Consider the following 22,940-nt stretch of genomic DNA (forward strand, 5'->3'; position numbering starts at 1 on the left):
AGCCTTTTAATTTTTACTCTTCATTAAGTGTCCAGTCTCTTTACCATTGAAATGTCCCATTATGAGATCTTTGATTTGTCTATAGTTACATTCTAAGAAGTTTTGTTTCTTATACCCACTGGCAAGTCCCTGGAACCCCTAATCTGTGTTTTCTGAATTGTTTCCCATGAATTTTAAGAAACTTACCTTTCTAGACAGATATTTTAGAAATACCCTCTTTTTTCTGCTTATCCATTGACATGGTATGTTCCCAACAATGTAAATGTCCATGTACATGGAAATGAGGCAGAGCTGGAGTATTAACTGTGAGGATTCAGAGGATCAGTGAAGGGGAAAGGAAGCATTGTGCAGAATACACAAAGCTCTACTTCCTAAAATTGAAATACCTAATTCTTTTAATAGGATGTTCATGGTTAATTTTTTTTTATATGTAGTGAAAGAGATACAAGGTGCAAGTGTATTCTCCTGAGAGACATTATGACACATTTTTTTTTTTATCACTGTCATATGGTTTAGGCCAGATGTACCTATGTTTTGGAGATACAGCACCTCGGAGATATTTATCTGTAACCAATTGAGGAATGAGTTACTCATCTTCAGGAATGGAGGTGTCTTCTTTTTGGTCTTCAGAGGTAGTTAAAGGTCTATTTTTTATATCTCTAAGTGATTTGTTTTTGTGTTGCCTTTCTAGGTTTGCTGGGATGGGAAACCTGCTCAAAGTCCTTACCAGGGAAATTGAAAACTATCCTCATTTTTTCCTGGATTTTGAAAGTAAGTTCCAAAAATTATAGCATAATAATGGAAACTTTTCGCTTTTTATAGCTTGTTGGTAAGGAAATTAACAATAAGATTTTATATGATACTTAAACCAAATCCAAATGGTATTCTGCATTTCTTTCTGAAATCATTTCTAAAATCAGTTTATTTCTCTTTCTTCCTGTTTTTTGGAAGCCTAGTAGAAAACATTTTTAGAATGTCCTTGGTTTTCTTTGATTTTAGAAATGATGAGCTTTTACAGGTGTAGCATAAATCATTATTCACCTTTTCTGAAACTTGGTATGAATTACTATGTCATAATCCAAAAAAGTAAGCATATTCATTTATGTAGATTAATATAAAACAAATATCACTAGAAGTGAAAGAAAAAAGTGATCAATACCATAAATAAGGCTTACAGATTATTTTTTGTTAGTCATATCCATCTGTTCTTTATGGAGTTTTTGATTGTATAAAATCATTTTAGGATTTGGGATAAACATTTTATGCAAAAAGTTGATGTCTTTTTATCAAAAGCATTATTTTTTTCCCTCAGGTAGGAAAGGTAGCAGAACACGACAGTCACTAGTATGGCAATATGTAAATCAATGGATGTGTAATTGATGTGATTCTGCAATCTGTATATGGGCTAAAAATGGGAGTTCATAACCCACTTGAGGCAAAGTGTGAAAGATGATATATCAAGAACTATGTAATGTTTTGAACAACCAACAATAAAAAATAATAATAATAATAATAAAATAATATTTTAGAAAAAATAAATAAATAAAAAATAAAAATACACATAGTTCAAAAAAAAAACAAAGAATCTTGACAGAATAACGACAGACTCTTAGTTTATTTTATTGATGGTAAACATGTGCAAATGTTTATGTTTATTCCAACTTAGCTCAAGTTTCTGCCTTTGACTTGTGTTACCCTCTTTTAAAATTATAATTCCACAATAGCAAGCACAGTTGAATGTCTCTTCTTCAGTATTAATATTGTTGTGCTTTAATCTACTTTAAGTTTTGATTTTTTTCAAGCATTTTATCAATACTAATGAAAATAGTTGGAGCTTCCTCATGTTTAGATTAAACCTCCTTATATATAGATTAAACAGATTTATTAAGTGCTAGAAAACCTTTCCAAGGGGCGATATAACAAAAAGTGAAAGCTCCTTAGGTGTATCTTTTCACGATGTTTGGTGTGTTTAAAAGTTTACTTGAAAAGGAAAAGTGTCCCCAAAACCCATATATCTGAAAACATAATCTGGATTATGTTCACCTACAGATTTCTTCTGGTTTCACCCAGTCTTTTGTTGTTGTTATTGTTGTTGTTGTTGTTGCTCTTTGGCTTGGGATGGGTGGATGGACGGATGAGTCATTCATGATATATTAATAACTTTAAAGAATTTTTACAAAACAAATTGTGGACAGTCTTACTGCCCTTTTTATTATTTACATTTTTAATTGCACCCTTCCATTTCTTATCATGTGCATTCTGCATTGTTGGATTCAGCACACCAAGGCTAAAAACAGCAAGGAAATACTCTGTTCACTGGCAACTCTGGGGCATATCAGCACCCAAAGTAGCCTTTCTGGAAGCCCTAAATTCCATATGCACCTGCCACAGGTCAGTGATCCCACTTGCCTGTTTGGTTGTTCTTGGACCTCTGGCTTTCCACACTCCCATAAAGACCAGTGTTGCCGGGTGGGCGCAGGGGCGCACGCCTGTAATCTCAGCAGCTCAGGAGGCTGAGACAGGAGGATCACAAGTTCAGTGCCAGCCTCAGCAAAAGCAAGGTGCCAAGCAACTCAGTGAGACCCTGTGTCTAAATAAAATACAAAATAGGGCTGGGAATGTGGCTCTTTGAACTCCAGTGCCCATGAATTCAATCCCCAGCACCAAAAAAATAAAAAGGATCAGGGTTGAGTTCTTTTCCAGTCTAATTATAAAAACATTTAAAGTGAAACATGTAAAGGCTGCAGGGAGAAAGCAGGGGTTTTCAACTGGTGGTCCCTGGAGCTCTGAGACTCTGCCTCAGGAATCCCCTCCCCACTTGGAGAGCAGGCAAGTGGCACTGAGAGGGTCTATGCCCCTTCTCCCTCCCTTCTAGCCAAGCACTGCGATCTGCTCGCTCTTGTACTCTGGGCATTTTCTGAACATTTCATCTAAGGAAAGGTCATGGTGGCAAAATGCAGCATTTAGAAATCAAGTTTCGATGCTGTTCATGGTACAAAACATCCATTCGTGGAGATTTGTATATCCTCAAGAGAAGTAAGAATAGACTGGGATCCCACGTCTGGTGGCTCACCGCTAAGGCTAGAGTTACAAGATTTAAGGAAAATATAAAACTGTAAATTTAGAAAAATGTGTAAAAGTCTATTTTCTCATCAGTCCCAAGGAGAAAATTAACTTTATTCTACCAAGAGTCTGGGAAGATAACTAACTGGGCCGAAGTCACATGGAGGCTGATTAGGGACCTGAAATGGGGACACAGGCCTCTTTAGCTCTCCTCCTTCTTTAAGTGCTCATCACTAGCAGCTTCCTGGAAGTCCACAGCCATCATAATCTCTTCCTAATTAGAGATGGATCCGCAAACTAAGACATCCCATGGAAAAATATTAATTTGGGTATTTTTTATCCTAAGATAAATAAGTTGGAGGGATAGGAAAGATGGGCTGCAGGCATGATTTGCCCTTGAGTCTGTAGATTTCAGGTCAATCTAGTAAAGGAATGTTGGGTGTAGCTGTAACCATTCATATAAGCCTCGCAACTGGGGACGCAGAACTAAGTGAGAACAGTCATTGTCTAATGAAGCCTCAGGCAAGAGTGGAGAATGATGTAGGCACAGAGGTGAAGACCAACTAAGGAGAGAGACCCAGTATGCCATGGGAGTAAAGAAGGAAAAAGAACACACAACTGATGGGAGGCTGCGGAACGACCAGGAGGTCTCTTCTTGCAAGAGGAGGCATTTGGAAAAGGCTTCGAAAGATGAGTTGTTTTCTGAAGGCACAGATGGGGTGAGGAGTCTTCCAACAGATGGGACAGTGTGATTAAAGGCATGGGCCCTGGAATAGGAAGGGTATGTTTGAAGAACAGCAAGAAGTTAGACAGAGCCACCAAATGCCTTTTGGAAAGAACTGGGGGCTGAAATGGAAGGCTAGCTTGGGTTAGACCCTGAGAGTACAGTTGCCAAGCTGAGGAGCTGAAGGCTGCAGCTCTCTTCTTCAAGGAGAAGAGTGGAAATCCTGTGGAAAAGCAAGGAAGCAGACAAGACGTGAGCAAATGGGAACTTTAGGCACGCTCATGCTGGGAGGGGGCTTGAGTAGGTAGAGGGTCCTGGGAAGAGGCCACACTGTAGAGATTAGGGGACAACTTACTGAACTGAGATTCCTGAGGACAGAGCCTGAGCCTCGCTCAGTTTTGTGACCCATTACTTAGCCTGTGTTGAACAGGGGTGTGGAGCACACGTGAGCCTGGGTAATAGAGGCTGGTCTTGAGAAGAAGGTTCAGAGCCAGCTCAGCCCAGGCAGACAGGAGAACACCATGCTCAGGAGGAATGCAGATGATTCAGGTGCTACAAGGCGGTCAGAAAAGACAGAGCATGAAGGGGATAATCAAATGGGCAGTGAGCTGACACTGGTGGCCCCCAGGAAAGCAGATGGAAGATGTGTGGCTTTGTGTATGAAGGGTGCATGGGAAAGAGTTAAGGGTGAGGGGCAGAGGGGGACGAGGCTGCACAGCATGTAGCGACAGCTTAACTGACTTTGGCACTTCTGCTTTGAGCATTGAATATTCTTTTTGAAGTCAGCAATGGAATATAATTGAACTGGGTCAAATAGATATAATTAGGTTGGGTCAAAACGTAATACAAAATTAGACACATCTGTCCTTGGGTTTTTGAGTTGCAAAGATCTGATTTAAATTCCTGCTGACCTTTGCAGTTACTCCTGTGCCTTGGGCTTGTATTTCTCCACAACACTTAATGTCTTTTTTTGTTATTTTTTCTATCCCTCTACTTTTTTTTCTTTTCCTTTCTCTACATTCTGGTCATTGTTCTACTTCCTTTTGAAGGGTCAGAGATAAGCATGGCTCCCTGCCTCTCTGGTGAATGGTAGCTGGAGGGACAGAGTGCAGGAGAAAGCATGTCCAACATAGCTGAAGAGCCCAGTCAGACCCTCCAAGATGGCACCCAATGCACCACGTGAAAACACTGGCCCTCCAGTGAAGTGGCACCAGTGGTTCCCAGGCCAAAATGATTAGTAGAAACATCTGGTGGATCTCTTCTTATATAGTTACCTGAACCTCACCCCCAAATTCTGATTCTGTGGTCCAGTCCAAAGAATCTGCTTTTCTCCACCTTTCCAGGTGCTTCTGCAGATCAGCCACTTTGGGGCCTGTCTTTATTTAATGCATGGAGTGATTCACCTACCCACTAGTGTTTAGGACAGGGGAGCCACACCAAGAAACCTTTGGAGTTCTAAGAGCCACAGCCTGGAGTAAAGGCTCTCCGAGACAATAGAAGTTCAAGTAGATTAAAATCTATGCACAAGCACCTCACTTCAAAGAAGCTTCCCCCCACCAATCAGTAAGGAATTTGCTCTATCAAAGATTCCTTTGAGATCTGAGTAGACATTTTTCCAAAGACAAACAAATGTCCGATGAATACATGAAAAGATGTTCACTATCATTAGCCATGAGAGAAATCAAATGAAAACCACGATGCGGTATGACTGCACACCCACTGGGATTGTTCTCATCAAAAGGGAGAGGATAAAACATGCCAGTGAGAATATGGAGAAATCAGAATCTGATACACTGGCTAGTTAAAAAGTACAGTGGTACTTCTGCTTTAGAAAGCAGTCTGAAGTTCCCTCAAAAGTCTAAATATAAAGTTAACATATGACTCAGCTATTCCACTCCTATGCATAAACCCTCAAGAAAAATAAAAATATTTGTCCACACAGAAACTTGTATATGAATAAACTTAACAGCATTATCTATATTAGCTGAAAAATAAATTTTAAAAAGTTAAAAAAAAAAGTAAATGCCCATCAACTGATAAATGGGCAAACAGAATGAGATAGATAGATCCTTTTAATGTAATATTATTGAGCTAAAAGCAGTGAAGTGCTACAGCATGCTATTCTACGCTAAGTGAAAGAAGCCTGTCACAAAGACCACCTTCCACTGAAAAATCTAGAATAGGCTGATGGGTAGAGACAAGCAGTAGATTGACTGTCCCCGAGCCTCGCAGATAGTTGTTCCCTCAACTCCACAGGAACGACTTTGCTTTCCTGCTTGGGCTACTACAGCAGCTCTGGCCACCTGAGCCTTAGAGGGCATCTCCCTCGGTGCTCCTCTTGTCCCTCAGAGCAGGTGGCCCCTGCTTCATGCTCAAGTGGCACCAAGAGTGGGATCATTGATCTGAGATCCCTCGAGGCAGAGCCAGGGCCCTGGATCCGCACTGTCTGTGTGTTCTCTTCCTTCCTGCTCTCAATTTATCTTGTTAGCCTTGGGTGAAGGTCCGTGGAAAAACCCTGGCAGATAGACATAGCTTCCCTTTCTACTCAGGACTCCAAGACTGTTCAGCTTCCAGGCCGGTTTGCACACATCCTTCAGACTAGAAGAACATGTGGCCTACATTTATTAAAGCTTCCCACCCCTGCCCCTTCTCTGCCAAATGTGAAAGTACCTGTGGCCTCACCTCCTAGGACAGTCTGCCTACTGTTTGGATTGTATTTCATTCAGTGTTTTGCAACCTCAGCTCTCTTGTAGGTTAAATATAACCAAGATTTTGTAGATTATCTAACTTGTTCTCTGTTAGTATGAGGGCAATATTCTTTGTGGTTTTTTTTTTTATATCTTAATCGTATGAAGTTTTATTGCATAGATTCAGATTTATACCTGACAAAATTAACACTAGTTCTTTTATATCATTTAATATACAACACATATTGAAATTTCCCTGAGTTTTTCCAAATGAGATGGAAGATTGAAACCACTTCACAGGGTTGAAACAAATTCATATGATATATTTGATTGCTTTTTCCTTTTTTTTTAAATTGTGACAAGAACACTTACCATGAGATCTATCCTCTTATCAGATTTTTGAATGCACAATAGTTTTATTAACTATTTATTTTTTATTAACTATAGGCAAATATTGGACACAGGATTTCTAAAACTTACTCATTTTGCACCAAGGAAACTTGAGATCTGTTAGTTAATAACTCCCCATTTCCCCCTCCCCTAGGTCTCTGGCAATCACCCTTTTACACTTTCCATTTATGAGTTGCACTCTTTAGATACATTTTGTTAGTGAGATCCTGCAGTGTGTGTCCTTCTGTGACTGGGTTATTTCAGTTAGCATAACCTCATTCCTATTATTGTTGCAAGAATTTCTTTGTTTTTAAGACTGAATAATATTCCTTCGTGTGTGTTATGAATTGGATATGAGGTGTCCCCCAAAAGCTCTTGTGTAAATGCAAGAATTTTTGGAGGTGAAATGATTGGATTTCGAGAGTTGTAACCTACTCAGTTCCTCTAGGTTTGAATGGACTGACTGGATGGTAACTATAGGCAGGTGGGTGTGGCTGGAGCAGGTGGGTCATGGGGGCCATGCCCTGGAAGGGTGCTTATTCTTGCCATGCCCTCCCCACTCACTCTCTGCTTCCTGGCCACCATGGGGTGAGCAGCAGCCCTCCACTTTTTCACCTGATATTCTGGCTCATCTTAGGCCCAGAGTGATGGATTTGGCCCACAATAGTCTGAACCTCTGAAACCATGACGCAGAATAAACCTTTCTTCTCTAAGTTGTTCTTGCTGGTATTTTGTTCACAACAACAAAAAGCTGACATGTTGTGTGGGTTGTGTGTGTGTGTGTGTATTGCACATCTGTACAAAAGTACAAAAAAAAAGTAACAAAGTACAGATGATTTCGATATAATTTTCTTTATCTGTGGAAATGGATCACCTGACTACAGTCACTATGATCCTGATTCATGTTATCCTGAAGGTTATTCTGTGTTCCAGCCACTCTGTTAGTGGGGTGTGAATAGCTGCAGAGCTCTCAGTCTCTTTGGGGAGGAAGACAAAGCCGGCGTCTAAATGCAATGGCAATAATTGCTCTAGCAGGGACATCAGCCATTTTCTGAGGTACTATCAGCAATCAAGCATGGTTAGTTTTCTTCTGCAAGTGTATATTCATCTCTTCATTAGTATACCTCTCCTGGAGGTGAGGATTTGGATGGTGTCACATGCTTATATTTTTATGTGTCTTATCCAGCAGCATAAGACTGGACACGAAAGATAATCTTAGGACTACTGGTTTTGATAGATGTTAATTAAGTAACGATATGCAAAGAATCCTTTGCATTCTTCAGGTAGAAGCAGCAACAGTGAAGGTGGTTTCTCAGTGGGCGGGGAGCTCTGAAGGGATAAGATACGGCACATGGAAGAGGAGCATTAGAAGAACAGGACCTCTTCTTCAAGGAGTTCTCCACGTTAATGAGGAAATAAGACAGACAGTGGTACAGGTGTTAGTGAAGAAGTCTGCTAGCTGGAACGGATAGCAGGTGCTGCGCTAGCAAGAGTTGCAGATGTTTGATTGGGCTGAAAAAAAAAAAGTTCTTCAGAAGTTAGTGGCTAAACAAATGGTTTTCTCATGAGACAAACCCACATTTATTAATATCAGAGGACTACTAAGAACAGCAGCAGCAGCGGGGTGGTGGTCAGGAAATGCTGCAATCTCCACATCTTTGTGTTCTCAAAAGGCCTGCAGCATCCAATTCTATAAAATGAGGTGTCAAGAGGCAGGCTGGCCTGATATTGTTCACTCAGGCCCACTTCGTGCCACCACTGAACTCTTCTTTCACCTGTCCTCAGACACACTTGCATCTGCTGAAGTTGATCTGAGAAGGCTAGAGACCTTGGAAGGGGAGAGGGGGAAAATTTCAGATGATCAGCGGCCACTTGGTCCAGTATCCTCATTTGACAAAAGTCAACAGGGAAGCAGTTTATGGCAATTTCGAGCACTTTTGTTTTTTCCTATTTTCAATGTATATAATAATTCTCACTATGACCCTACAGGTAGGGAGAAGACAGGGCTGTTGTAGCTTGTCTCTCCTTGACCAAGATCTGGTCTGGGCCCAGGGAGTTAACTTCTTTGCCCTGGGGGCTGGGAGGTGAGTGGCACGCTGGCTGTAGTCCACATCTCAAAATTCCATCCTTGGAGTGCTGCCCCGACCCGGGGATCCCAGTCGTGTGAAGGAAACAGCCAGTTCTTCCAGAATATCCATCTCTTTTCATTCCCTGGGGTCCTGCTTCCATGGGAAGGGCTTTGGGCTTTGGTGTGTGCTGACTAATGTCCTGTGCAAATAAATATGTCAACCACGTCTCACTTATATTTTCCATTGGACCCTTGCAACTTCATGCTGTTTTCATAAGCAGTTGGTATTCTGCTATAAATCATTACCATTTTACATCCTCAAATGTTAATAATAGATAATTATTTGCATTCTTAGTTCCTCTTGAAGGGGAAAGGGATGAGTGAGGACTGAGGAAGTGGGTGGGGGAGAAGGGCTGTAGATTTAATTTATGGCGTTGGCAAATCCTTCTTGCTGTACTTTCTTCATTGTTTATCCAGCAGTCATCCGGGCACAGCGAGAGCTATATATCCCATTGATGAAATGCCAGGGCTTCCATCAAAACCAGAGGCATTTCCTCATAAATCGAGTCTTCGCCTCATATTATTTTAGGTTAATTTGATTCACTGTCAAATTCTCCATGCAGTCCTAAGTAGACTGTTAGGAGAAGGTTTGTGGGCTCCTGGTACTTTTGAAGACAGGATGAGCCCTGGGCTGATGTACAAAGATAAGAATGCTTTGGTTTGACAGCCCTTCTCCAGTTTGAGGCCTGCTGATGCTCCCCTGGGTGGTTCCCCAAAACCTTCCTGACAAACAAAGTACCTGGTCACCTTCCTCTCCGTTAGCACAGTGGAATGCCAAGCATTTGGCTTAAATAAGATTCAGAGTCCTCCACAGACCTTCCACCTCGCCTGGTGACACAAAAACCACGAGGTTAACCATTCCCCATCATCAGGGAATCCAACCACAGGAGGATGGATACATCCCCTGCCAGCAAGATTAATACTCCTTATCTTAATCAGCAAGATCATTTATTTTCCATTAAAAATCCCAGACACTTGGACTTTCATATGTTCTTTTTTAAAAAAAAATATTTTTTAGTTTTAGATGGACACAATACTTTATTTTATTTGTTTTTATTTTTTTATGTGGTGCTGGGGATTGAACCCAGTGCCTCACTCATGCTAGGCAAGTGCTCTACCACTGAGCCACAACCATGGCCCTTGTGTGTTCTTGATAATAGGTGTGTGTGCGAGGTCACAGCGCCCATGCTCCTTTTTATGCTTTGCACAACAGCAAGTCCAGAACGGCCTTAAATCATCGCGTAGATAATGGCCAGCTGGGAGACACTCGCTTCAGGGCTCCTACCAGTATCGGTTTCTGAAATTGCCTGTGTAAATCACAGGGATTTTAACAGCTTCATTGTGAAGCAGGAGTAAGCCAGCTTTGTTTAACTGTTCTGCTCAATTTTGATGAAATAATTGACGATGATTTGAAGTTTAGAATGCAGTTCTTAGAGGAAACGCCATCAAAGATTTCACTGGCTGCCACTGGAAACAGAGATCATTTCCATCTTGAGTATTGGTGTGCATCCCCGTGTGTGTGTGTGTGTGTGTGTGTGTGTGTGTGTGTGTGTGTGTGTGAGAGAGAGAGAGAGAGAGAGAGAGAGAGAGCATGTGTGCGTACCTTCATTAATGAAAGGTCATTCTTAGTGTTAAAAATAGAAAAACAAAGCCTGTGGTTCAGAGTTCTGTTCATTCAGCAAATGCTTTAAGGGGTTATAGGTGGACTAAATATAGGTGACCTTTTCAACCACTAATTCTTCAGGGTCCTTTTCAAGATGTCATTTCATGACATCTGAAAATACAATAAATTTTTAACATGTGATCGCCAATTACATCTGAATATGGAAAATGCCAGAAGTGTAGACCTCCAAAGCCTCTCACAGGAATTCTCCAGAAAGCAAAATGTTTTAGGATTGGAGGAGTAAACCCAGTGCAGTTTTTCATTCTACCAGACAGAAGAAACACCCGTGATATGCAAACCACACCAAGGAGACATGAGGCTGTAGGTGGATAATTGACATGTGTGTTTAATGAAGGTGTGAATAGCCAATTTAACTGCAGGTCAAGGCATGTATCTTAATGATAAGAGATGTGATAGTATAAAAGCATCTTGGGGAGAAGAGACAGAGGATCTGGAAGCAACAGCACCTTCTTTGACTTCTTTACCTCCCTGCCTGTCAGCGCCCACCCTTCTCAGGCAGCTGGTCAGTTTCCTCACTGAGTCACTGATTCATCAACACATGGATTGTGTCTCCAGTGGGTGAGGCATTGTGTGGCTGTGGAGGATAAGAACACAGATCTTTTCTCCAAAGATCTCAGAGTTCAAAGCCGAGCAGGAAAACCATCCCAAAACACAAAGTGAGGAGTACATTTAAATCATCCATTCAGCAGAATTTTCTTGAACATGTCCTACATACCAGGTACTGTGCTAGACCCTGTAAATATGATGTCAAAATGCAATAAATATGACCAAAGTCTTACATCTAGTCAATAAATTTCTCATTAGTTAGTTCTGATTGTCTGATTCTTTCGTTGAAAGGGGGATGAGTCATGGACTTCTATAGGGATTTGGGCCAATTTTAAATGTGACCTAGGGTCAAGCATTCCTTTTCCCATTTGAAAAGCAAGACAGACAGACCTACATGAGCTTCTTCCTGCTGTCACTCTCCACGTGGGAAGCTGATGCTTCTGGTTTTTTAATCCCCTAAAAATCTTCCGCATTCTGGCTGAGAAGGCAGAACTGTGCTCCCAGCACTAAGGGTCTGATTATTGTCTGGAAGAGGAAGTGACTTCAGTTCTGTGACAGGGAAGGAGGAAGAAATCACATATCCATTAAGAACAACAAATTATGGAAGAAAATGAGCCAACACATTTTTAAGCCTGGATGAAAGGGAGCATGACGGATTTGGTTTCTCCCACCCCATTCCATCACCGCTAAACAGGACCACACAAGAGACATTTCTCATGGGAGGCTAGGAACCCTGCCAAGAGAAACAGTTCCCAAAGAGGGAGACAGGGGCTGAGGGTCCTGTTTCACAGCACCAGGGCAGTGTTGCTGTCGGAAGGAAGGTGCTCACCACGGCCCCCCAACTCTCTGTGGTCACATCAAAGTCCAGTCTATTTGTATCAAACAATGTCACTTCAACTGTGTGGAGGGAGGAGCTGACCGTCTCTAACTCAGCACCATTTTGAGGCCACACTGTTGGAAAAATTTATTTTTAAGTACCTAAGAAATTTCTCTATTTAAAAAAAAATATTGATGTGAAATCTTTCTCTTTTTGTTTTTAAGTAACCACCAACGGGATGTATTTTGGTTTTGCCAGCTGAGCTCTTTTAGCCCACTTAGTTTTAACTCTGTTTTCCTAAGATTTGCTAAGATGGGGCCATGTGACAGCTGAGATGAGAAGGCTTCTTTCCTGGCCACCAAGTACCATCTTCTTTCAGGCCGTTTTATACTTACACTCAGTAGTCTGGGTTCTCAGAATCTTGGTTACAGACTTGTGCTTCTCCTCTTCTCCAAATAAATATCTCCATAAGAAATTCATTTAGCTTATGATTTTTTGATACATTCATCAAAAAGAAGAAGAATGGAATTAATGGGTGTTTGATTTTTGTTTATCTTCTAGACTGTGCACATTTCTTTTGTGTTTTCTTTCTAACATTTTCCCCGCTTGGAAGCTGGAGTTCCGGAATTCTCTAGCTATAGTCTTCTTAGCTTATGGATTTTTAGTTTTCTGTTTAAGACATCATTTAACTTTGAGAAATCAGAAAAAAAACTAAAATAGCTGGGCGCAGTGGCTCATGCCTGTAATCCCAGTGGCTTGGGAAGCTGAGGCAGGAGGATCATGAGTTCAAAGCCAGCTTCTGCAAAAGCACACCATCAAGCAACTCAGTGAGACCCTGTCTCTAAATAAAATACAAAATAGGGCTGGGGATGTGGCTCAGTGGTCAAGTGTCCCTGAGTTCAATCCCTGGCACCAAAAAAGAAAGAAAGAAAAAGATACAATATAAAGTGATTCATATAGAGGGATAACATCATTCCTGAAAAAACTTACCCAGTGTGAGTGGAAAGGAAGGAAGGATACAGAGATAAAAGGGTTGATACATTTCTTTGTCCTTTCTGTGCCCTGAGAAGTCTCTGCTTTCTATCCTGGCTGGTCTCCCTCCTGGCCTAGCTGCGTTAATACAGCCACAACCCTCTTTCCACACAGTGACCTCATCATGGAGAACTTCTTCCTGTGGCCCCTGCTTTAGCCCTTCCCCGACATTTTCCTTTCCACTCTCTCCAGCCACCTGCATCTCTTCCTTCTCTGAACCCTGACATGCACTTTAGTGCCTCCTTATTTGCTGGCTAAAATCCTCTTATTCCTAGAAAGCATGGTTTGCAAAGTGTCTAGACGCCCTGTGAAAGCCTATTATTGTTTTGTTTTGTTTTGTTTTAAGAGAGCTACCATACACTGATGACTGTCACCTTTCATTTCCCAGAGAGTTTATCAATTTCTTAGGTTTTAGGCAGGATCTGGTGAGTAACATAGTCTAAAACTCTAGGTAGACGTTACTCCTTAAGGGTCTGGCTTGGAGCCTGTGGGTGTGGCAGATGGTGACAGGAGTGCCACCCTAGATCAGCCCTGCTGATGACCAGGCCTCTGAGCCCCCTGTCAGTACACCAGTGCTCATGGTGTGTGGATTCCACCCTTTACCCCCCAGAAGAACACTAGCGACTGGTAACACACCCTTTTGTGGGATCAGCCCTTTGTACTCCCACAAAGATTAGTGAAAACGGGTTGGATCTGAGGAGGCTCAGCCCTACAGTTCTAGCCTCAGCTTTCCACTAGTGACATCTGCTGAGAGCAGTCAGCATCTTAGGATTTGAACACTTGAAAAATAGAATTTATGAGGTGACGCCTCCTATCCTCAGCACCGTCTCTGCTTTCTGTGGAGAGACTAACTTCCTCACCAGCCCTGGTAGCTAACCTGTTTTATAGCATCTGTGAGAGAAATAAAACTCAGTGTTGCCCGCCTTTCAGCCCCTACCCACCAGCCTGAACAAAGTGCTTCTGGAAGAAAAACTTATAGGTTCTGGAGACACAATCAAGTGGGAAATCAGTAAAGAGCTGGGGAGTGCTTGGTGCTATTAGAATATGACCTTCCTTTAGATAAGCTTGAAGGTGTCACATTTTTTGTAACAGTCACAATCAAGACAAAGATAAAGAGAGCAGGTGTCTTTTTGAGGGGGGTGGGGGGGGCTATTGGGGACTGAGTCCAAGGGTACTTAACCACTGAGCCACATCCCCAACCCTTTTTTTGCATTTTGTTTAGAGACAGGGTCTCACTGAGTTACTTGGGGCCTTGCTAAGCTGCTAAGGCTGACTTTGAACTCACTATTCTTCTGCCTCAGTCTACCAAGCTGCTGGAATACAGGCACAGTGCCACCACACCTGGAAAGAGAGCAGGTGTCTTTAAAATTAACTCCCTGCATGCCTTTGCCAAAATTCTTGTTCACATTCAATGGGAAGTCTCAGTGCTTTCTCCATGTCAGTCTGTCCTGGAATGATGTGCTGTGGACATGACCCTGAAGGGTTAATCACCCAATTTGTTAATTTGTTTCTATGAAAGTAGGAAGGAGATTGATTTTTCTTTCTCTGCTCAGATTCATAGATTTTTAATCATATAAAAAATAACCTATAGCTTCTCCTGTTAAAAGCAGACCCAAGGTAGCATTTCAGTTTGACAAGATGAAAGAGTCATGGCATTGGGTGGTGGTGAAGACTGTGTAATGTTACAAATACCACTGAGCTGTACATTGGACATGATCAAGTGGTAAATCGTATATCATCTTGCCACAATTTAAAAAAAAATAGTTTTAATGCAAAAAATAATAAAAAGACAATAAGAAAGGTTAGCCCTAAAAGACAATGTCACTGCTTCTACCACTCAGTACCTATAACAGGTGTGCAAAAAATGTATTCTATACAGATAAATAGACAAATGGGGACCCACTGGATTCAGCTAGGTTTCACTGGTGCAGAAAGATGGTGATGTTGTGAACTCCGTCTGGGCCAACATGGTGCTACTTGTCCATTCTAGCACTTTCTGTGGTAGGAGTAACCATCAGACCTGCAGGAATGAGGCATAAGTGCCCGGTGGGTACACTGACCTCCAACACTCTTTCACAGCTGTTTGTAACCACCAGCCCTCTGTGTCTCTTGCTTTCCTTGCTGTGTAGATGCCCAGCCCACAGAAGGAGAGAGGGAAATATGGAACCAGATCAGCGCTGTCCTCCAGGATTCCGAGAGCATCCTCGCAGACCTGCAGGCTTACAAAGGCGCAGGGCCGGAGATCCGAGACGTATGCCAACGATAATGTAGAACGGATGACACCCGGGGAGGGGAGGGGAACCACATGCAGCACACACACATGTGCACATGCACAGGTTAAGTAATAACCCTAATATTTCCTAGAGTACCAGAGGAACAAGGAGCATAATGTGTCCTAATGTATGAATGGCCCCTTGGATTCCAGTCCATTCACAGTGGCGCACAGTGCTGGGGACCATGTGCGATTTTAGCCATTCTCTACCCAAACCTACAGTTGCTATGGCAGGACTCACACTTGGGCAGTAACATCAGCGAATGACTCCATGTAAGGGAAACGTACACATAAAGTCTATGAAGAACACTTGAATTGCATGTTAGGAGGTGTCTGAGACTACATGTACTTTCAGGGATGATTTTGGCAGGTTTCATCAGTGTCACACACAGCAGCCACAAAACGCCATGTGGAAGTGGACCGTAGGTCTGTCGTCTTCGGAGTTGCTGTTGTGTTTTTGTTTTTTTTTTAATGAGAAACAAAACAACAAAGTAAAAAAGAAAATAACCAGCGTGGGTATTCGGACTTCATAATGTCTCCAAGACAAGGAGCTCCCCGCTCCTTTTACTTGAAAGCATTAGAGATTTGGGCCTTTGCTTTGTTTGTTTGACCTGGGGTCTCACTGTGTTGCCCAGGCTGGCCACAGACTCCTGGGCTCAAGTGGTCCTCCCACCCCAGTCTCTAGAGTAGCTGGGACACAGGTGTGCACCACCACGTTAGTTTTGTGGAAACATCAACATGTGTGCACACACACGTATGCACACCCACGCATGTGCACACACACACATATATTACTACCACTGCCACCATTCCTCTGAAAAGAACTCCATCGTCCTCATAATCCTCAAGCTGCTGAAACTCAGACAAGATAGCCTTGCTCAGAAAGCAACAGGCTATTAAGATAGGGTTTTTCTACTTAGGGGTCACCATTTAATTTAGGTGATCTAGGTAATGTTACAGTCTGGCAGGAAGAGAATGCATATTATAGAGAAAAGAAAATACCCAAGAATTTGTACTTTATAGTAAATACTAACTCTACTTTAGAAGAATCAGTGATAGTGGAGAGGGCTGATCCAATTCAGGTATACTTTTTAAATTTTAATTCAAAATAACAACAAAAAAGAATGAAGCAAGATCTACCTGTAGAACCATTTGTTTTATGTTCAAGTGCTAAAATTTTCTTTCAAAATGAGTGTCTTGGGGGACAGTCCATTGAGTCATTGTCAACTTAGGAGTACACATTCACAAAGTACAGCAGGGATTGCATTTTTTAGATTAAAACATTTTTCCATATTATAGCATTTTGATGTGGTGCTTATTACTTCTTTTTTTTTTAAACAAACTTTTCTACTATGTCTTTTGGTAGGCAATTCAAAACCCCAACGACATTCAGCTTCAAGAAAAAGCTTGGAACGCAGTGTGTCCTCTGGTTGTGAGGCTAAAGAGATTTTATGAGTTTTCTATACGCCTAGGTGAGTGTTTCTTTTTCATGTCCCACATGTGAAGTTCTATTTTGCCACTTGAAAACTTAGCAGGAATAGCTTTTCATATTCAACCACCTACTAGGTCTTATGAAAGTCATTCATGAACTACAACTCTGGTCATGTCTTTTAACGTACCCCAGAGTTTCTTCCCCTAAACATTCGCACCTAGAGAGTGTGTCTTTCTCTACTGGCACATTAAAGTGGACTTTGCATTGTCTGTGATCATCTATGTCCAACTTTTCATAGTTTCCTGTTGGATAATCTCATCTTTGAATTGCGGTGAAGTTGGAAGATACAGGTTCTCTGCTAACCCAAAAAGAACTTATTTGCCTAGACTCATGTTAAAAGTTTAATAAAGTAAAATACAAGGAAGCAAACATGTAGTCCTGTCCTTTAGCATTAAAAGCAAACAAAACACACACACACACACACACACACACACACCCCTGAATGAGTACCTGGCTCTGTAGAACAAGAGTAAGACCAAGTCTGATTGATAGAAGGCTCAGGATGACCAACAATATGATGTCATCATGGTTCCTACAGTAAAGCTGTATGAGATTTCATTAGTTAATATAGTATTTCTAGAATGAAAAAGGCAGTAAGTATGTTCTACTTTACTTTTGCCATAAAATGAATGCCACATTTCAAGCAGAAGTTAGAAATTGAAATATTCTGGGGAAATAATGGCCATGGTGTTCAGAGGACTAGAAGCTGAGACCCAGGGAAGGAGACTTCCATAGACTCTCAAATTTTTTTTCTGTTTTCTTAACGCATATATTTAGATCCAATGAACTGAATCCAAAGGAGCCCAGTTTCAGCTCAAGAGAAGGAAAAAGGTCCATCAGTTAGACCGGCCATGGCATAACTGGCTGCTTCCCCAAACAGTGTGTTTCCATGGTGGGGGAATATTTAGGAAAGGCTAGAGGCATCCCTGTAAAGAGGCTGTAAAAGACATGTAAGGACTATGTAGAGACAGCACTGTGAAATTCTTCTGTAAAATGCCAAATAGTAAACATTTGAGTCTTGTGTTTTTGCAACTACTTAAACTCTGCCTTTTTTTTTTTTTTTTTTTGGTACCAGTGATTTATCCAAGGGGCACTTAACACCACTGAACCACATCCCCAGCCCTTTTTTTTTTTTTCAAGACAGTGTCTTGCTAAGTTGCTTACGGTCTCACTAAGTTGCTCAGGCTGACTTTGAACTTGTGATCCTCCTGCCTTAGGCTCCCATGTCGCTAGGATTACAAGTGTGTGCCACCATGCCCAGCTTAAACTCTGAATTTATAACACAAAGTAGCCTTAGTCAACTCAGGAAGTTATGACCATATCTATCTTGTAATTAAAGGGTTTTTTTTACAAAAACAAGCAATGAACTAGATTCAGCATTTAGACCATAGTTTTCAAATCCTGCTATAGAGGATTGATTGTTTAAATGTCTTTATGCTGATATATATATATAGTTTTACATATGAATGTATATGCCTATATACACATATATGTACATATGTTGTATGTGTGTATGTGTGAATAAGATTCTTGTGAATAAGCTAGAATATGCACAGAATTCTTTCTCTGTAGAGCAGGTAAATCTAACCCATGTGTTCAAAGCTGCTGTCACATTGCACCCCATGTCACAAATGGTTCTCATGAGCATGACCTGAAAACACATATCTGTGGTCTTCTAACAGCATCAGGAAATGGAAGTATTAAATATGTGAGCTGAGCTTAGAGAGACACTTACAACCTGTGTGGCCGTGGGCATTCTGAGCACAGGTGGCCTGCTGAGCCACGGAAGGTCCCTCTGTGTCATCACATGCATCTCATCTCACACTGACAGGGGGAAGACATGGAGAGGAAGCACCCACCCAGGCTGTCTCTGAGACTGTCAGCTGGGGATGACAATTGTGCTTTTTTGAGGTATATCTTTGGGCCACCAAAAAATATTTATATTTATCCCTTTGACTTTCAGAAAAAGCTCTTCAGAGTTTATTGGAATCCCTGACTTGTCCGCCCTACACACCAACCCAGCACCTGGAACGGGAACAGGCCCTGGCAAAGGAGTTTGCAGAAATTTTACATTTTACCCTTCGATTTGATGAGCTGAAGGTTAGGCCAAGTGTGTGTGATAGGGACACAGGCTCACACTGAGTACCTGCCACTTCTGCTGGCGGGGGTGGGGTGGGGAGTGAAACACAGCTCCTTCCCCAGAGACATGTGCTGTGGCAAGTATTTGCATTCCATGTGGTAAAAGTAATTTAAGATGATGATTTATATATGGAAATTCAAAATCTGCCAAATGAAATAAGAGAAAACCTTTTCAAGTGTCTGTTCCTTATTGAGAACAAATATACTTTCCCTGAAATCTAGCCCACAGTACAAACAGGGTGTATTTTAGAATAATGAAGTTCCTGGTCCTTGTTTTAACCAGAAGTTCTGACTCTTGAATAACAAAGAGAATTCCTGGCACATTTACGAAACCCAGTGTCTGGGCTCCTGACACTCATCCCTGCCTGATGCCAAGGGATGACCATCTTTCCTCTCTTCTGAATTTCAGATGAGAAACCCAGCCATTCAGAATGACTTTAGCTACTACAGAAGGACAATAAGTCGCAACCGCATCAACAACATGCATGTGAGTCCTTGGGCCTCCCTGGCCTTTGCCACCTGATCTGAGCATCTTTGGCTTTCCTCATCAGGGAGGGCACGGAGAGAAGAGAGTCCTTGCCTGTCATTCCACTTCCAGAAGAGAGTGTTGGAGGATTTTGACTTTATCTTTATAATTGCATCTTCTCTTCTTATTTTCATCAGCTAGACATTGAGAATGAAGTTAATAATGAGATGGCCAATCGAATGTCCCTCTTCTATGCAGAAGCTACTCCAATGCTGAAAACCCTTAGCAATGCCACAATGCACTTTGTCTCCGAAGTAAGTGAAGTTCAACCACAGGTGGTTTTTTTTTTTCTTTCTTTCTTAATTGTGCATAAAGCTGCTAACAGGGCTGACATACATTTGTGTCTTTCTTTAGAACAAAACCCTGCCAATAGAGAACACCACAGACTGCCTCAGCACTATGACAAGTGTTTGTAAAGTCATGCTGGAAACTCCGTAAGTGAACTCAGAGGTCACTTCATGGTTGACCGTTTGCAGAGCTGGGGCCTGTTGAGATGATGCTGATGAGGACACATGCCACTTGAGTCAGCATGTTACAATTTATGGGTATATTATCTGCTTCAATTTCATAGAGAACTCGGTGGTACATGTAATCATGTACATTTTGCAGATGAAGCAACTGAGGCCCAAATTGCTTGATTGACTTCCCCAAGGTGGCATTCCTTCTTAGAAGGCAGAACCACCACTCAGAGATGCTGTAAAAGATATGTAAGCACCAAATTAGTGGAGGGCTAGATGGATAGCAGTCCTAAACTCTGCAGAGATATGAGAAGCAAGAATAGAAGTAAGGTTGTCGTAACAGCGGTAATAGATCTCACCCTCTCCCTGTCTCTGTCTCTGTCTCTCTCTTTTACTCTCCCTCTATCTCCTCAATTTCTTTGTATCTGAGCTAATTACTAGGATCTAGGCTTAAAAATGGTTGAGGTTATTGAGGATGAAGAAACAAAGGAGTGGGGAAATCTGTACTTAAAATTCTGGAGCACACTTATGTCTGTACCCCATGCTGTGCCTATGATTGAGTGACCTGACCTCCCTGGGCCTTCCTTGGTTTCCTCACCTAATGAAGACCAAATATCATGTACTGTGCAGAGTGTTGGGGAGGCCAAAGGTGTCAAGCCTCCTTTATCAAATTTGATGTCTTTTCAAATGTAAGAGAGCATTAATTTCATATATTTCACGTATACCAAAGTTGAGATTTATTTCAAGACAGAAGTAGTAATCATTCTCATAGTGGGACCAATTCATAATGAAATAGATGTTAAGGAAGTCTCTAGAACTGGCCTGAATCATTTCACTCACCAGGGACCCTATCAAAGTAAGTGAACAAAATTCAGACTCCACAAATACTCTCAGATCAATAAGGAGCACATAATTTCTTTGAGATATCTTTGCCAGTCCTGTTCAATCTGCAGCCTGTGTCTTAACAAAGGAAGTTACTCTGACAGGGGACACAAGATCTGCTCTGTAGAAATGAGCTTGACCCTTTTGCCCTGTGATGAAGCTATGATTCTCTATAACCTTGAACAGCCAAAGGGACCTGCCTTAAAATATTCAAGATGAATGGATGAGGGAGCAGCATAACTGATGAGCTGGCTGCTGAAAGGCAGAAGAGCAGAGAATTTACTGTTCTCCAGTTTCCCTTATTTTTGTACTGAATTGCCAGCTGGATATATTCAAGAATTATCACTGGAGTCTCTTTTGAGAGCATGCTAACTGCTTGTTGCAGGCCTGGGGTTGTTCTCCATAGAGCATCAGTAGAGTAGCCAGTTGTGAAGTTCCTCCGCTGAGGAAGTGACACCATTGCCACGTCTTCTCTCTTGCAGGGAGTACAGGAGTAGGTTTACGAGCGAAGAAACACTGATGTTCTGCATGAGGGTGATGGTGGGGGTCATCATCCTCTATGACCACGTGCACCCCGTGGGAGCCTTCTGCAAGACATCCAAGATTGATGTAAGAATAGCTGGCAATGTTCTTTTCCAATAAGAGCCCATGAGTGTGGCCAAACAGACTCCCCTTCTCTCCTTCTGGCCTCCATCCCCCACGGAGAGCGGCCTCTCCAAGTTACAAGCCTTTGGGGCAGTTCCCCTCAGAGCAAGAGGCCACTCTTGCTCATGCTCATGTGTTTAGGACAATCTCAAAAGTAGAGCAAGGATGCTGAGATGTTGACCAGTCCCTTGGCTAAAAGCACACTAAGGACACAGGTGACCTGTCCCTTATCTGCATGCTGCCCCTTCACTGACCCCATGTACCCACCAGTACAATTTTTTTTCTATCGCAGATGCACTAATGTGAAAAGAATTGGGAGATGCTGGATTTCAAGACCTCATGGTTAAATGCCAAATGGCCTAGTTTCCTCTCCCGTCACTCATTCCCTACCTGCGGCCCCTCCCAAATTACCTGCTGTTTCTAGTGATTTCAATATGCATCATCCATTTTCCTTGCCAAGAGGACCCTCCTTTTCCTCTTTGCTTGGCAGATTCCATTCAGGTACTCTTTAACTCTCCCCTTATCCAGGGACACATTTCTTATGCCCTGTGTGGATAGAGTCTGCCTTCTCCAGTGGTCCTCAGAGCACTCACCAGTTTGTATTTTCTGACCCTCCCACAAACTCCACATTTTGGAGCAAGGACGGGGCTCATGATCTATATACCTAAAATCTGCTTCATTGTCTTGCACTGTATCTGGCACATAGCACCTGCCACTCAAATAGATGTTCCTCAGGTTTTTACTGAATGAATGAATGATCATTGATTTAAATGGGTGTGCAGATGTTTAAGTGCAGAGTATATCCTGTTGGTCATAAGGTACTGTGATGTGGGTGGTGCCTGCCTGGTATTCACCCATCTACACAAAATTGCCTGTTTACTGCACTGGCACTGTCGAGAGAAAGCTTGCAGCCCAGAGGGGCCACAAGTCTGAAGAATACAAGGAAAATCGTCAACAAAATATATAACTTGGATTACTCACTCACAGTTCTGGGTCCCTAGGCATGGTTCTTTATAAAACTTTCATGACACTTATTATAATCATAACTATTTGATAAGAAAATAAATATTTATTATAAGAAATTTAAAATATTGGAAACCAAAATATAGAAAATTTAATGTATCTGTAATAATTATACCATAGACAGAAGACCATTGTTAATATGTTAGCATACATATGTCCCTTCTTTGTGTGTGTGTAAACTTAGCAAATTGGGACTTGGATATGCAATTTTAAACCATATTCAATCTGCATAACAGTATATTATGGGCATTTTTCATACCAATAAATATGTTCTTTGTAAAGCCTTAATATTCACATACTACATATTGAATATAAATAACTCTCTGAATAACTCTATAAATATCATTTGTCTATGGACTGAGTTTATTACCTGGTACTTATAAGACATTCTTCCATAGCCATTTGTTAACTTGTCAGAGAGTCAACAGTTAC

At 41.7% G+C, this 22,940-nt stretch overlaps 1 protein-coding gene across 2 annotated transcripts in view; it reads left to right on the forward strand.

The window, feature by feature from the left end:
* Positions 1 to 22,940, forward strand: part of Cyria (CYFIP related Rac1 interactor A) — a 57,272-nt gene that overhangs the window by 26,347 nt on the left and 7,985 nt on the right. For both annotated transcript variants that reach the window (XM_015479956.2, XM_048804786.1), the window contains exons 2-9: positions 692 to 771; positions 15,201 to 15,322; positions 16,710 to 16,815; positions 18,799 to 18,935; positions 19,384 to 19,461; positions 19,638 to 19,754; positions 19,855 to 19,934; positions 21,323 to 21,449. In XM_015479956.2, the coding sequence (XP_015335442.1) occupies positions 702 to 771; positions 15,201 to 15,322; positions 16,710 to 16,815; positions 18,799 to 18,935; positions 19,384 to 19,461; positions 19,638 to 19,754; positions 19,855 to 19,934; positions 21,323 to 21,449 (837 nt within the window). In that variant the 5' untranslated portion in view covers positions 692 to 701. The remainder of the gene's footprint in view (positions 1 to 691; positions 772 to 15,200; positions 15,323 to 16,709; positions 16,816 to 18,798; positions 18,936 to 19,383; positions 19,462 to 19,637; positions 19,755 to 19,854; positions 19,935 to 21,322; positions 21,450 to 22,940) is intronic.

The sequence above is a fragment of the Marmota marmota genome, unplaced genomic scaffold, assembly GCF_001458135.2.
Source record: "Marmota marmota marmota unplaced genomic scaffold, marMar, whole genome shotgun sequence".
NCBI classification, from domain to species: Eukaryota; Metazoa; Chordata; class Mammalia; order Rodentia; family Sciuridae; genus Marmota; species Marmota marmota.